Below are 16,948 nucleotides of genomic sequence, written 5' to 3' on the forward strand. Positions count from 1 at the left end.
GATCTTGAGATCCCCTTTGGATAATCCGATAATTGATATTCGGAATATCGAGGTTCCTCTGTATTTATACCGTGAGCCACATTGCAGAAACATCAAATTGTTTCCACATGGATTCCATATCGGAGTTTACTAAACATTTTTCATATTACAAGTGACTTGTCAGAACTGAGTCATGATGGCCACCCCCCAGGAGGTCAGAGGGAATGTTTTAGGGATATCTTGTAAACGTCCCTGTGGTGGTCAAATATCCTCAAGGAGGTCAAACATCTTGAGTAGGTCAAAAATCCTTGAGGAGTTCAAACATCCATGAGGAGGTCAATGTTCCCATTGATTCATGGGAAATCCTGGCCTGTGACCAACCAAAATAGAGAAGATATGAGCATGTTGAGAAACGTTGTTGGGAATACGCATGGGCCATGTGAGGTGTTGCATGGAATGTACAAACCACCAAACAACCAATGTACCTAAGCCTTCAACCACCATCCCCCAAACACACACACACTCCCACAGACACACACACACAAAAGACACATATACACTGACACAGGCATGCGCACAGACACATACACTCATACATATACACAGACACATGCTCATACACAGAGAGACACACATTCACTGACACAGACACACACATGCTCACACACAGAGAAACATACACACACACATACACTGACACAAACACACACACTCCCACACTGAGAGACACACATACACTGATACAGACACACACACACACAGGCACACATACACACACACATACACAAACACACACACTCCCACACTGAGAGACACACATACACTGATACAGACACACACACACACAGGCACACATACACACACACATACACTGACACAAACACTCCCACACTGAGAGACACACATACACTGATACAGACACACACACAGGCACACATACACAGACACAGACACACACACACACACACAGAGGCACACATACATACACAGACACACACACTCACACAGAGAGACACACATACACCGACACAGACATACACATACACATACACACAGTCTTCACATTTTGTATTGGACTTATCATCATCCTGGAGCCCGTCAAAGCTGAGTGATAGCAATATGCCTCCCTGCCGAGGGTCTGCCTGAGAAAGGAGACACTTCAAACGGCAATGCATCATTTGTAAAAGTGCTTTAAAGAGATCGTTGCAAAAAGTGCGATACAAATGCAAGCTTTTTTCAGTAGAAACACACTTGTCCTTTATCTCCAACAATATGTTAGAAATAAATAATAATTATCTTGCAGACTTATATTAACCTTAGTCTAAAATACATATATTAGAAGCAAGATGGATGTGGAATTGGATAACAGTGGTGATTCAAGATAGATTGGACCAATCAGTATATTACACATTATTGTGTAATCCACAGTCAACAGTCAATGGGACTGAACATTGGGCCAAGGTTATCAGCAGGTGAGCTCAGCAGGGGCAGGTGAGGAGCTTATCAGATGGAGGGGGGATATAAAGAAAAAGCAGGGCACAAAGTGGGTAGGTGTGATTAGGGACCAATAGAGTATATGATGGGTAGGTGGATGGGAGAGTAGGTGTATGAGGTGGGAAGAGGATGGGTAGATGGGATTATAATAGTAGGTCGGGGTACTCAACATGATGGGTGAGGTTCGTTACCAACATGGGGTACAATGACTGGATGGGGTAAGTGTCACGTGAGAGGTGGGGTATATCAACTGGAAGTGGTACATTGGCAGGATGGGGATTTTAGCACATTGACTCTTTGGGGCACTGCTGCCTCACAGGGCCAGAGTTCGATTCCAGCCTCGGGCGACTGTCTGTGTGGAGTTTGCACATTCGCCCCGTGTCTGTGTGGGTTTCCTCCAGGTGCTCCGGTTTCCCCCCACAGTCCAAAGATGTGCAGGTCACATGGATTGGACATGCTACATTGCCTGTCAAGTTCAGGGATGTGGAGGTTAGGTGGGTTGGCCAGGGGAAATACAGGGCTTCAGGGACAGAGTGGGAGCAGGGGGGTGGGATGCTCTTTGGAGGGTTGGTGTGGACTTGTTGGGCCAAATGGGGACTGTATGCTTTGGCATGAGCTGGACTGTCTAACACAAGTAGTCTTGTTGTCGATTATCTGGTGTGTACAAGGACGAGAGATTTGACTCTGTATTTTGCATCCTCCTCCACATCCGATCTTACTCCATGTTTAGTAATAATATTATTGCTACAGCGTCCTAGGGATCAGTGGGCCGTGCAACGTTCAGTCTATCTTCGCCACCAGGTGACTGATGAGCCTCTGCAGGGCCTCAGCCCGATCCTTCGAGGTCTGCAGCACTTCCTCGTGGTTGGCTTTCTGCTGGCTGCTGTAGTCTGTCACTACCTTGTTGGTGATGAGCGAGGTGCCAAACACTCGCAATCCGCAGTGACGGGCAAGGATTACCTCGGGCACTGTGCTCATTCCTACAGAGAGAGAGAGAGAGAGAGAAACACATCTTCCACATGAGCGCCTACCGAATCCAGGCTGAACATCAGAACTAGGAGCAGGAGTAGGCCGCCCGGCCCTTTGAGCCTGCTCCACCACTCAATAAGATCATGGCTAACCTCTTCATGGCTTCAGCTCCACTTACCCACCTGCTCATCAAAACTCTTAATTCCTTTACCCCCTGTTCAAAAGTCTATCTATCTTTGCCTTAAAAAAATTCAACGAGGCAGCCTCAACTTCTTCACTCGGCAAGGAGTTCCAGATTCTCAACCTTATGCGTGATGAGGATCCTCCTCATCTCAGTCCTAAATCTGCTCCCTGTTATTACGAGGCTATGCCCCCTAGTTCTATTTTCACCCCCCCAGTGGAAACAAGCTCCTTACTTCTATCTTATAATTTTATATGTTTCTATAAGATTTCCCCCTTAAATTCCAATGAATATAATCCCAGTCTACTCAGTCTCTCCTCATAACCCACCCCCTCAACTCGGGAATCAACCCAGTGAGCCTCCTCTGCACCCCCTCCAGTGCCAGTACTTCCTTCCTCAAGTAAGGACACCAAAACTGTACACAGTACTCCCAGGTGTGGCCTCACCAGCACCTTGTACAGCTGTAACATAATCTCCCTGTTTTTAAACTCCATCCCTCTAGCAATGAACGCTGATCTGATTTCTGATCTCCCCCATCTCTCTCTCTCTCTCTTTGAGGAGATTTAGACAGCAGCAGCAAGGATAATATCAGAAATGTCAGGCTGTCTGTTATAAGACACCACCACCATGGTAGAGTAGGAAACCATTCAGCCCACTATTCTGGTGTTGGCTATTTGGCACATCTTTCCCAGTTCCCCATAGCCCTTTATCAATGACTTAATCCAATTCCCTTTTGACAGTTCCTATGGAACCTGCTTCCACTCCATTTTCTCATCACCAGCTTGCCTTTGTTAGAGACAAGAAACTTAGCTGTAGCAGTGTGGTGGGTTTGTTGCTTGGATCGGTCCAAACCTGATCTAAGAACCGAGAGGAACATGAGCTTCTGTCCTCCATTTGAGTCTGATTGAGTATTAACGGCCAAGTAAGCCAGTTTCTCATTCGGAGGGAAAGGACGTGCTGGGTCAGTGGAATTCTCCAGGGAATTGAAATGGAGGCACCCATAGAAAGGGAAGGGACTGGGGGACAGGACAGATCACTGGAGCCTATCCCACTGACATCCAAGTCCAAACACCAGAAGCCAAGATGACTCAAGTGTTAGGAGGTCTGAGAACCTCTCACCTGGAACTTTTCACATTTGAAACTCAGAGCAAACAGATAGTTTGAATCTATGAAAGCTGCAGACCTGTCATTGGGGAATAAGTCAGTTCAGCTTCTGGAGAGTGCCTTTCTTCGTTTGCAGTGGAGAAAGGCACATTCTGCAGAGCTCTCACTAACATCTGGCCCCCTGGGCCTGTTGAATAAGGTCACGGCTCTGAATGGGTCAACATTCATGTAGCATTGGCTCCACCCATTCTACTGATGCCATGCACACATTGTGGTTGGAGATGTGGAGCTCTACTCTAGCTTTCAGAGGGGGCAGATGTAATTGTACCAACTCACTAAGATCTTAGTGATCATATCTGACCAAACAGGGTGGTGTTTTGGCTCAGTAGTTGGCACTGTTGCCTCCCAGTGCCAAGGACACAGGTTCAATTCCACCCAAAGGTGACAGTCTCTGTGGAGTTTGCACATTCTCACGGCTTCTTTGGTTTCCCACACACTCTGAAGATGTGCAGGCCGGGTGGGTTAGCCAGGGATGTGCTGGCTGGGTGCGTTAGCCAGGGATGTGCAGGCTGGGTGAATTGTCCAGGGATGTGCAGGCTGGGTGGGTTGTCCAGGGATGTGCAGGCTGGGTGGATTGTCCAGGGATGTGCAGGCTGGGTGGGTTGTCCAGGGATGTGCAGGCTGGGTGGGTTAGTCAGGGATGTGCAGGCCGGGTGGGTTAGCCAGGGATGTGCAGGCTGGGTGGGTTAGCCAGGGATGTGCAGGCTGGGTGGGTTAGCCAGGGATGTGCTGGCTGGGTGGATTGTCCAGGGATGTGCAGGCTGGGTGGGTTAGCCAAGGATGTGCAGGCCGGGTGGGTTAGCCAGGGATGTGCAGGCTGGGTGGGTTAGCCAGGGATGTGCAGGCTGGGTGGGTTAGCCAGGGATGTGCAGGTTGGGTGGATTGTCCAGGGATGTGCTGGCTGGGTGGATTGTCCAGGGATGTGCTGGCTGGGTGGATTGTCCAGGGATGTGCAGGCTGGGTGGGTTAGCCAGGGATGTGCTGGCTGGGTGCGTTAGCCAGGGATGTGCTGGCTGGGTGGATTGTCCAGGGATGTGCAGGCTGGGTGGGTTAGCCAGGGATGTGCTGGCTGGGTGCGTTAGCCAGGGATGTGCTGGCTGGGTGGATTGTCCAGGGATGTGCAGGCTGGGTGGGTTAGCCAGGGATGTGCTGGCTGGGTGGATTGCCCAGGGATGTGCTGGCTGGGTGGGTTGCCCAGGGATGTGCAGGCTGGGTGGATTGCCCAGGGATGTGCAGGTTGGGTGGGTTGCCCAGGGATGTGCAGGTTGGGTGGGTTGCCCAGGGATGTGCAGGCTGGGTGGGTTGTCCAGGGATGTGCAGGCTGGGTGCGTTGTCCAGGGATGTGCAGGTTGGGTGGGTTGTCCAGGGATGTGCAGGCTGGGTGGGTTGTCCAGGGATGTGCAGGCTGGGTGCGTTGTCCAGGGATGTGCAAGTTGGGTGGGTTGCCCAGGGATGTGCAGGCTGGGTGGGTTGTCCAGGGATGTGCAGGTTGGGTGGGTTGCCCAGGGATGTGCAGGTTGGGTGGGTTAGCCAGGGATGTGCAGGCTGGGTGGGTTGTCCAGGGATGTGCTGGCTGGGTGGGTTGTCCAGGGATGTGCAAGTTGGGTGGGTTGCCCAGGGATGTGCAGGCTGGGTGGGTTGCCCAGGGATGTGCTGGCTGGGTGGGTTAGTCAGGGATGTGCAGGTTGGGTGGGTTAGCCAGGGATGTGCAGGCTGGGTGGGTTGTCCAGGGATGTGCTGGCTGGGTGGGTTGTCCAGGGATGTGCAAGTTGGGTGGGTTGCCCAGGGATGTGCAGGCTGGGTGGGTTGCCCAGGGATGTGCTGGCTGGGTGGGTTAGTCAGGGATGTGCAGGTTGGGTGGGTTGCCCAGGGATGTGCAGGCTGGGTGGGTTAGTCAGGGATGTGCAGGTTGGGTGGGTTGCCCAGGGATGTGCAGGCTGGGTGGGTTAGCCAGGGATGTGCAGGCTGGGTGGGTTAGCCAGGGATGTGCAGGCTGGGTGGGTTAGCCAGGGATGTGCAGGCTGGGTGGGTTAGCCAGGGATGTGCAGGCTGGGTGGGTTAGCCAGGGATGTGCAGGCTGGGTGGGTTAGCCAGGGATGTGCAGGCTGGGTGGGTTAGCCAGGGATGTGCAGGCTGGGTGGGTTAGCCAGGGATGTGCAGGCTGGGTGGGTTAGTCAGGGATGTGTAGGCTGGGTGGGTTGTCCAGGGATGTGCAGGTTGGGTGGGTTGTCCAGGGATGTGCTGGCTGGGTGGGTTGCCCAGGGATGTGCTGGCTGGGTGGGTTGCCCAGGGATGTGCAGGTTGGGTGGGTTAGCCAGGGATGTGCAGATTGGGTGGGTTAGCCAGGGATGTGTAGGTTGGATGGGTTAGTCAGGGATGTGCAGGCTGGGTGGGTTAGCCAGGGATGTGCAGGCTGGGTGGGTTAGCCATGAGAAATGCAGTATGGGAGAGGTAGGTCTGGGTGAGATGCTCTTCAGTGGGTTGGTGTAGACTCGATGGGGTGAGTGGCCTGCTTCCACACTGTGGGGATGCTATGAATATAGTTGTACTTAATGTTATCTTTCAACTAATCTACCTCTTATCTCAGAATAGTGCCTCTTCTCTAGATACTCATTGGCTGTAGACATTCTCGGGTGGTGCATCCTCTAACACTGTTTACGAGGTGGGTTCAACACAAAGCAAAGACAAAGAAGAATCTGTGGCAGTGAACTACCAGAAACGACCCCCACCCCGTTCCACAGACTGGTACAGGGGGCAAACATCACCAGGAACCAGGAGTGGTCAGGTGGGACCATTTTGCGGCTTTATCTTTTCCACCTCATTTCAGCTTCACTTTTGATCTTTAAGTCTCAAATTCTTACTTTGTAATCAGTGTTTGAAACTTAAGAATGGTTGTGCTTTGATTAAACTGCAGCACTGTGGCTCAGTGGTCAGCACTGCTGCCTCACAGGACCCGGGTTCGATTCCACCCTTGGATTGTGTGGAGTTTGCACGTTCTCCCCGTGTCTGCGTGGGTTTCCTCCGGGTGCTCCGGTTTCCTCCCACAGTCTCACGATGTGCAGGTTAGGTGGATTGGCCATGCTAAATGGCTCACAGTGTGCAGGGATGTGCAGGCTAGGTGGGTTAGCCAGGGATGTGCAGGCTGGGTGGGTTAGCCAGGGATGTGCAGGCCGGGTGGGTTAGCCAGGGATGTGCAGGCTGGGTGGGTTAGTTATGGGAAATGCAGGGTTATATAAGATAGAGGGGTCTGGGTTGGATGCTCTTTAGTGGGTCAGTGGACTAAATGGCTTGTAGGAATTCCATGATTTTAAGGCAAAATTATGTAACTAGTAGCAGTATTTTCTAACCATTGATTTTGGCCATGTTCCCAAGGATATTATACTCAGCTGTTGCTTTGACTGGTTACTGTTTTACCTCAGACGTTTTCAAAGTTGTTTAAGGAGAGGAATTGGCTGTGTTGCATTAACCTTAATGACCTTTGAACTACACACCAAGGTACTGAGTTGCCTCACATGGGGTTCAATGAAATGGAGATTGACTGATGGACAATTTACTGGACACTTGAGGGACGCCATCAAGGATGGGGTCAATATCCTGAGTTTTATGAAACGGTAGGTTTTGTCAAGTCAGTGAGAGAAAGTGACTCACAGTTTGCTCAGAGATTTTGTTTTGCTTTGAGAAATTCTGAATGGAACCCCAGGAATCCTTTGACTTTGCCGGGTTTACAAACAGAGGTCAGTCAGTCGTGCTGAGGCTGTGGGCCGAGTCTCAATATCTCCCTGCAGTAATGGTGGGTTGTTTCATCGGAAGTTCCTTCTTATCACCACGGCAGACAGATCAGAAGTTAAAACTTTGCAATATTTGTGAAAAAGAGCCAAAGCTAATAAAAGGAATGAGCAATGCAGCTCACTTGAGCTTATTCAGGAATCTTTAACTAATGTTGTTTTGAACACTTAGGCACAAAACTTGACACAGCAGAATTGTCAACACCAGTGATAAAGATGGTGTGAGATAATCATTAGAGAAAGGTTGTTTAACTGTTAGAAGATCCACTCTCTCAGTCGAATAGGCACAGAGAAGGACTGAAAACCACCAGACTCAAGGGAGATTAGTCTTGGCAGGAGTCAGACTAACATCCACTATTGAAGGACATAGTCAAAAAGAAGAAATTGCTCGGTTTCAGCCTCTTCCAGAATACTACGAGAAAGAGAGTGTCTGTTGTAATCAGAAAATGATGTGTGGTCCAGAATTGCAACAAGAAAGAGAGTCCATACTTCTACACAGTAGCCTTCCAGGAAGAAATTCAGGAGATTAAGCATCCTCTAGGAAAGCTAACAGAAAAACAACAATATCTAGAAAGCAGGGTATCTGAAAGATAAATGATACTCCAGCAAGAAAATCGTCCACAAATGAGAAGCAGGGTCAACAGTCCTCAGACCAAAGATGTAGATCTTTCTCAGTTTGAAGAGAGTGTTTCTGAGAGAAGTAATGTTCAGTTATGTACTGACCCCAAAAAAACCCCACAAATCCAGTCAGACCAATTCCTGTCCTGTCAGTCTGCTCGTGATCTTCAGCAAAGTAATGGAAGGCAATAGTCCTGTACAACCTCGAGGTACTGCTGTCTGATGTTCAGTTTGGGTTATGCCAGTGCCACTCAGCTCCTGACCTCATTACAGTCCTGGTCCAAACCTGGACAGTAAAGCTAAACTGGTGAGGACTTGCCCGAGTTACAGCAAACATATTTGGCAAAAACTGGAGTCCAGGGTAATCAGGGCAGTGTGGATCCTGTCACTGCTTGGTATCACATCTAACAGAAAGGAAGGTGGTCGTGGTTGTTGGAGGTCAGTCATCTCAGCTCCAAGGACATCTCTGCAGGAATCCCCCAGGCCTAACCACCTTCAGCTGCTTCATCAATGGCCTCTCCTCCATCATAAGGTCTGAAGTAGGCATGTTCGCCGATGATCCCTCACAATGTTCAACCCATTCGCGACTCCTCACATATTGAAGCAATTTGTGTCCACATAGATCAAGATCTGGACAATATCTAGGCTTGGGCTGACAAAGTGACAAGGAACATTCACACCATACAGATGCCAGGCAATGACCATTTTAAACAAGAGAGGATCTAATTTTCAATCCTTAACATTCAATGGCAAAACCATAGCTGTATCTCCCATTGTGTGGGAGTTTACCACTGACCAGAAACTGAACAGACTAGCCATATAAATATTCATGACTACAATTGTGGACTGCGGCTGGGCATTCAGGGGCAGGTAATTCATCTTCTCACTTGCCAAAGTTCACCCATCAACAATGCACAATAGCAGCAGTGTGCACCATCTACACGATGCACAGTAGAAACTCACCAAGCTTCCTCAGACAGCATCTTCGAAACCCATAACCACTTCCATATACAAAGACAAGGGCAGCAGACATATGAGAACGATACCCTCCAAGTTCCCCTCCAGGCCACTCACCACTCTGACTTGAAAATACATTGCCACTCCTTCACTGTTGCTGGGTCAAAATCCTGGAATTCCCTCCCTGAGGGAATTGTGGATTAACCTATAGCAGGTGGGCTGCAGCGGTTCAAGAAGGCAGCTCACCACCACCTTCTGAAGGGGCAACTAGGGACGGGCAATAAATACTGGGCCCATCCTATGAACAATGTAAACAGCAAGAAGTAAATCATTATATATCCTCCAGGACAGAAAATTAAAGAGTGGTCAAATTGAACTATTTAATATGATGAAAGGATTGACTGAAACTGGTGGAATTGGGATTCAGGGTGATATTGGGATTCATTTATTCCGACTGAAACCTCTTCCACAGAGAGAAAAGCAGCTGATGGGAGGGGTGAATCATAAAGTTCAAAACTGAGAATAGTGTTCAATAAATTTACCAATGATCAGAGAACCCACGTGGGAAGACCGAGCTAAGACAGTAATCAGCTGGGATCAAATGGAATGGCAGAATAAGGTTGTGAGGCTGAATGTCAATAAGCCGTGCTTTCTGTTCCATTATTCCGGATCGAGGATCAAATATTCACAGAGATCTCAAGGAGAAGACTGTACCTCTCTATGGTCTGTGATTTTGGGACTCACCCACAACAGTGATGACCTTTGACTCTCTTACTCTGCCAAACATTGACCTGGTTCCTTTGACACCAGCTAACAAATAGGTTTAAAATTAACAAGTCACCGACAACAGTATGGATAAGAAGCATTATTCCTTCACATTCAGGAGCAGGTTTTCAACAAAAGCAGACGATGAGGAACTCCAATCGGGAAGGGATAAATGTCTGGGTCGGATCTGGATTGGAACATCAGCGCACTGAGTGAGATGACAATGCAGAGACTCCATGTTGCTAGGTTTTTGGACCGCTCGGTGTTTGGATGGTGGACTGGGCCGATATGATTAAGGATTTGTTGAGAAGAGTCTGTAATCTATTAATCTTCCAGCGCAGCAAGAGGCCATTCAGCCCATTGTGCCTTTGAAAACACCCAGCCAACCAGTCCCAACATTACTGCTTCCCCACCCATGGGCCTGCAAATTTGTGAGTTTTCAAAAATCTAATTATCTTTGGAAAATTATGATCAATCTGCTTTCAACAGAGCATTGCAACATCCCTTAGGTTATACTGAATGTGCATAAACTTGACGGGATGAGTTTTTTTTTTGAACATTAACTGCTTTCTCATGTCTTCAAAGTTATATGCAATCCTCAGGCCAGTTTGACTCATGCTGTGGTTTGTCATAAAGTTTACGCCCTGATCCACTATTCCTCTGGAGCTGACACAAGGTCTGGTACAGCACAAATATTATACTCTTTCATGAGTGATTCTGATTTCATTTTTTTATCTCCTTTGGTCTTTCTCATCCCTTGCCTACGATCACTAATGTAACCAAGCTGTCTTCAGTGGAACCTCACATGTAATAGACTCAGAGAGTGACAGAGCTGTACATCATGGAAACAGACCCTTTGGTCCAACTCATCCATTCTACATTAATCTGGTCCCATCTGCCAGCACTTGGCCCATATCCCTCTGAGCCCTTCCTATCCATATACCCATCCAGATGCCTTTCAAATGTTGTGTTTGTACCAGCATCCACCACTTCCTCTGGCAGCTCATTCCATACACGTACCACCCTCTGTGTGAAAAGGATGCCCCTTAGGTCCCTTTTATATCTTTCCCCTCCCACCCTAAACCTATGACCTCGAGTTCTGGACTCCCCTACCCTGGGGAAAAGACCTTAACTATTCACCCTATCCATCCCCCTCATGATTTTGTAAATTTTGTTAGGTGATCCCTCATCCTCCAGTGCTCCAGGGAAACTGACTCCAGCCTTTTCAGCCTCTCCCTATACAGAGGAACCTCCGTTATCTGGCATTTGATTAACCGAGTTTCAGAGTATCCAAACAAAATTGCAAGGTCCTGATACGTGGCCAACTTTGTTATCCAGCATCGATTATCTGGCATTCAATTAACTGGACGGAAAACTCCCTGCCCGTGTCCTTCGGATAATCGAGGTTCCTCTGTAGCTCAAATCCTCCAACCCTGGCAACATCTTTCTAAATCTTTTCTGAACCCTTTCAAGTTTCACAACATCCTTCCGATAGCAGGGAGACCAGAATTGAATGCGGCATCCCAAAAGTGACCGAACTAACGTCCATAGATCCCTCAAAGTTGCCACCCAAGTTGATAGAGTTGTTAAGGAGGCGTATGGTGTGTTGGCTTTCATTAGCAGGGGGATTGAGTTTAAGAGCCATGAGGTTATGCCCTGGTTAGACCACACTTAGAATACTGTGTTCCGTTCTGGTCACCTCATTATAGGAAAGATGTGGAAGCTTAGAGAGGGTACAGAGGAGATTTACCTGATGCCGCTTGGACTGGAGGGCATGTCTTATGAAGAAAAATTGAGGGAGCTAGGGCTTTTCTTATTGGAGCGAAGAAGGATGAGAAGGTGACTTGATGGAGACACACAAGATAATGAGAGGCATAGATAGAGAAAGCCAGAGATGTTTATCTAGGGCAGAAATGTCTATCATGAGGGAACATAACTTTAAGGTGATTGGAGAAAGGTTTAGGGGAGATGTCAGAGGTAGGTTCTTTACTCAGAGAGTGGTGGGTGTGTGGAACGCACTGCCAACAGTGGTAGTAGAATCAGAGACATTAGGGACATTTAAGTGACTCTCGGATAGACACATGGATGATAGTAAGTTGGAGGATATGTAGGTTAGTTTGATCTTAGAGTAGGATAAAAGACCAGCACAGCATCAAGGGTTGAAGCGCCTGTACTGTGCTGTACTGTTCTGTGTTCTATGTTTATTTAGAAAGAGTCTGGAAGGGTATGTGAAGAGGAAGGGTTTAGAGGGATGTGGGCCAAATGCTGGCAAAAGGGACTAGATTCATTCGGGATATCTAGTCAGCGTGGACGAGTTGGACCGAAGGGTTATATGGCTCCTATACTCAATATATTGACCAATAAAGGCAAAACATACTAAATGCCTTCTTCACTACCCTGTCTACTTACAACTCTGCTTTCAAGGAGCTACGAACTCGCTCTCCGAGGTATCTTTGTTCGGTAACACTACACAGGACTTTACCATTAAGGGTATATAAGTCCTGCCCTGATTTGCCCTTCCAAAATGCAGCACCTCACATTTATCTAAATCAAACACTATCTGCCACTTTCTTGTTAAGTAGTTGCTCCTAAACTGTGAATGAAGCCAACAGGAACATTAATGGACTGGGTGGTATCCAAGTAGGCCCTGCACATTTGGCATCCAGCCCCCAAACTATCAGCAATGTTTGCCAAAGGTCTGAGGCCTACTCTGCTCCTCATGTTCCCAGTGACTAAGAATGTCAAGTCAGGGATCGATCTGAGAGCAGATTGTCTCATAGTAACCATTAAACCTTGTTTTTATTCAGACTGAGGCGATTGCAGCTGGAATATCTGAAAAAAAGACATTAATCATTGAAAGGACAACCTGCTTCCAGAGGCCTGTAATCAAAATGTCCCTCTTTCCTGGAATGGTCCCTTTCACTTGGGGTTCACAGGCCAATCCCAACTCATCAGGAGAGGTCAGACCCTTGTCAATCAGGCACACTCGCTGCCTGAGGCAGTGGGAAGACAGGGCGGTATTAATGGTTATACTGAGATGCTGGCAAACTGTGGAGATGGCTCTGCCAAATTGAGGCCAGGAGAAGCTGCTGATAAAGAGGGGTAGGAGGTAGCACGCATACTAATGACTCTCAGGCCGTCAGGGTTATAAATAAAGGCAAAACACTGTAGCTGTTAGAAACCTGAAACAATTATGGGGAAACGTTGGAGAAGCTCAGCAGGTCTGGTGGCATGTGTGGAGAGAGAAACAGCGTTAGCCTTTTGAATCTGGTAGGTGATTTCTTCAGACTGGTTAAAGGTAGGCTAGGGCTGTTTGTGTGTACAACCTCAGTCCCCAGCCCAGCAACGCTGAGACTTACTGTGGCACCTGTCACTGGTGCAGCAGTGAAACAGGCCATTTGGTCCATCAGATCTCAGGCAGCACTCCAGTCTATCCTCACGTGTTTACTAATGAACCAACTCAGCACAGGGCACAGAACCTTCAGTTTCCTTACTCTGCCTGACACCGTGCCACAGAGTCCACTGGCATCTTCCCACCTTGGGAGCTTGGAGGAAGATTTATCTAGAGATAGTACAGAGGCATAATGACCTGATATTGACCTCTTGAAGGCATACCCACTGGGATGAGCAAGGGAGACCAGGCTGGGAGTAATGCTGATGAAGAGCTTATGCCTGAAACATCAACTCTCCTGCTCCTCGGATGTTGTCTGACCGGCTGTACTTTTCCAGCACCACACTTTTTGACTCTGACCTCCAGCATCTGTGCTCCTCACTTTCTCCCAGTAATGCTGGTGTGCAGTTGATAGGTATGGAGGTGTGTTTGGGTGGGAGGTCTGGGTCGGGGTGTGGTCTTGTATGTGTCTGGTTGGTCAGGGGTCAGTGTAGTTGATGGGTGGGGGGATGGTGGCTGATGCTGTCAGGGGTTGTTACGTGAAACCTGATTGGCAGGGAGTGTGCCTGGGTGCAGTGCCGGAGTAGAGTTGGATTAGTGGCGAGGAGTTGGTTTTTCAGACTGGAGGCCACAGGGATTGGTGCTGGGTCCACTTTTGTTTGTTATTTATGTAAATTATTTAGATGAGAATATAGGAGGCATGGTTAGTTGGTTTGCGGATGACACCAACATTGGTGACACAGAGGACAGTGAAGAAGGTTATCTAAGATTACAAAAAGATATTGATCAGTTGGGGCGGCACGGTGGCACAGTGGTTAGCACTGCTGCCTCACAGCGCCAGGGAACCGGGTTTGATTCCTGCCTCAGGCAACTGACTGTGTGGGGTTTGCACGTTCTCCCCGTGTCTGCGTGGGTTTCCCCCGGGTGCTCCGGTTCCCTCCCACAGTCCAAAGATGTGCGGGTCAGGTGAATTGGCCATGCTAAATTGCCCATAGTGTTAGGTGCATTAGTTAGGAATAAATGTAGGGGAATGGGTCTGGGTGGGTTACTCCTTGGAGAGCCAGTGTGAACTTGTTGGGCCGAAGGGCCTGTTTCCATACTGTAGGGAATCTAATCTAAATTGGGTCAATGGGCTGAGGAGTGGCAGATGGAGTTTAATTTGGATAAATATAACATAGAACATAGAACATAGAAGAATACAGCGCAGTACAGGCCCTTTGGCCCTCGATGTTGCGCCGATCCAAGCCCACCTAACCTACACTAGCCCACTATCCTCCATATACCTATCCAATGCCCGCTTAAATGCCCATAAAGAGGGAGAGTCCACCACTGCTACTGGCAGGGCATTCCATGAACTTACGACTCGCTGAGTGAAGAACCTACCCCTAACTTCAGTCCTATATCTACCCCCCCTTAATTTAAAGCTAAGCCCCCTTGTAATACCCGACTCCATACGCGGGAAAAGGTTCACACTGTCGACCCTATCTAACCCCCTAATCATCTTGTACACCTCAATCAAGTCACCCCTAAACCTTCTTTTCTCTAATGAAAACAGCCCCAAGTGTCTTAGTCTTTCCTCATACGATCTTCCTTCCATACCAGGCAACATCCTGGTAAACCTCCTCTGCACCCGTTCCAGTGCCTCCACATCCTTCCTATAGTATGGCGACCAAAACTGCACACAATATTCCAGATGCGGCCGCACCAGAGTCTTATACAACTGCATCATGACCTCAGGACTCCGGAACTCAATTCCTCTACCAATAAAAGCCAGTACGCCATATGCCTTCCTCACCGCACTATTTACCTGGGTGGCAACTTTCAGAGATCTGTGTACATGGACACCAAGATCCCTCTGCTCATCCACACTACCAAGTATCCGACCATTAGCCCAGTACCCCATCTTTTTGTTATTCTTTCCAAAGTGAATCACCTCACACTTAGCTACATTGAATTCCATTTGCCACCTTTCTGCCCAGCTCTGCAGCTTCTCTATATCCTGCTGTAACCTGCCACATCCTTCCTCACTGTCAACAACTCCTCCGACTTTCGTATCATCCGCAAACTTGCTCACCCAACCTTCTAACCCCTCTTCCAGGTCATTTATAAAAATGACAAACAGCAATGGTCCCAAAACAGATCCTTGCGGAACACCGCTAGTGACGGCACTCCATGAAGAAACTTTGCCATCAACTACTACCCTCTGTCTTCTTCCATCCAGCCAATTCCTAATCCAAACCTCCAACTCACCCTCAATGCCATATCTCCGTATTTTCTGCAGTAGCCTACCATGGGGAACCTTATCAAACGCCTTACTAAAATCCATATATACCACATCTACCGCTTTCCCCTCATCAACCTCCTTCGTCACCTTTTCAAAGAATTCAATAAGGTCTGTGAGGCACGACCTGCCCTTCACAAAACCATGCTGACTATCCTTGATCACATTATTCCTATCCAGATGTGCATAAATCCTATCCCTTACAATTCTCTCTAAGACTTTGCCCACAACAGAAGTGAGACTCACCGGCCTATAGTTACTAGGGTTATCCCTACTCCCCTTTTTGAACAAGGGAACCACATTTGCTATCCTCCAATCTTCTGGCACTACTCCTGTAGACAAAGAGGACATAAAAATCAAGGCCAATGGCTCTGCAATCTCCTCCCTTGCTTCCCAGAGAATCCTAGGATAAATGCCATCAGGCCCAGGGGACTTATCTATTTTCACCTTTTCCAGGATTTCCAACACCTCTTCTCTACATACCTCAAAGCCATCCATTCTACTTAATAGTGACTCAGTATTCACATCGACAACAATGTCCTGTTCCTGAGTGAATACTGACGAAAAGTATTCATTCAGTGTCTCCCCAATCTCTTCCGCCTCCACACGCAACTTCCCACTACTATCCTTGACTGGACCTATTCCTACCCTAGTCATTCTTTTATTCCTAACATACCTATAGAAAGCCTTAGGGTTTTCCCTAATCCTACCGACTAAGGACCTTTCATGTCCCCTCCTTGCTGCTCTTAGCTCTCTCTTCAGGTCCTTCCTGGCTACCCTATAACTCTCAATCGCCCCAATTGAACCTTCACGTCTCATCTTGAGATAGGCCGCCCTCTTCCATTTAACAAGGGATTCCAATTCCTTATTAAACCACGGCTCCCTCGCACGACCCTTTCCTCCCTGCCTGACAGGTACATAATTATCAAGGACACTCAATAGTTGCTCATTGAACAAGCTCCACATATCATTTACACTCTTGCCTTGGAGTCTACTTTTCCAAGCCACACATCCTAAGTCATGCCTCACCGCATCATAATTTCCCTGACCCCAGCTATAACTCTTGCCCTGTAGTACACACTTATCCCTCTCCATCACTAGAGTAAAAATCACCGAATTGTGGTCACTGTCCCCAAAGTGCTCACCTACCTCTAATTCTAACACCTGGCCTGGTTCGTTACCCAGAACCAAATCCAGTATGGCCTCACCTCTTGTTGGCCTGTCTACATATTGTGTCAGGAAACTCTCCTGCACACATTGAACAAACACTGACCCATCTAACGAACTTGAGCTATAGCTTTCCCAATCAATATCAGGAAAGTTAAAGTCCCCCATAACAACCACCCTATTACTGTCACTCATCT

The 16,948-nt window shown here is 48.1% G+C and overlaps 1 protein-coding gene across 4 annotated transcripts in view; it reads right to left on the reverse strand.

Moving 5' to 3' along the window:
- Positions 1-1,151: 1,151 nt before the first annotated feature.
- pnp6 (purine nucleoside phosphorylase 6) overlaps positions 1,152-16,948 on the reverse strand; it is a 107,294-nt gene continuing 91,497 nt past the window's right edge. For all 4 annotated transcript variants that reach the window (XM_043707372.2, XM_043707371.2, XM_043707373.2 and 1 more), the window contains exon 6: positions 1,152-2,453. In XM_043707372.2, coding sequence (XP_043563307.2) covers positions 2,254-2,453 — 200 coding nt within the window. In that variant the 3' untranslated portion in view covers positions 1,152-2,253. The remainder of the gene's footprint in view (positions 2,454-16,948) is intronic.

The sequence above is a fragment of the Chiloscyllium plagiosum genome, unplaced genomic scaffold, assembly GCF_037043375.1.
Source record: "Chiloscyllium plagiosum isolate Xiang-an unplaced genomic scaffold, Cpla_swu_hap1 HiC_scaffold_17, whole genome shotgun sequence".
Taxonomy (NCBI): domain Eukaryota; kingdom Metazoa; phylum Chordata; class Chondrichthyes; order Orectolobiformes; family Hemiscylliidae; genus Chiloscyllium; species Chiloscyllium plagiosum.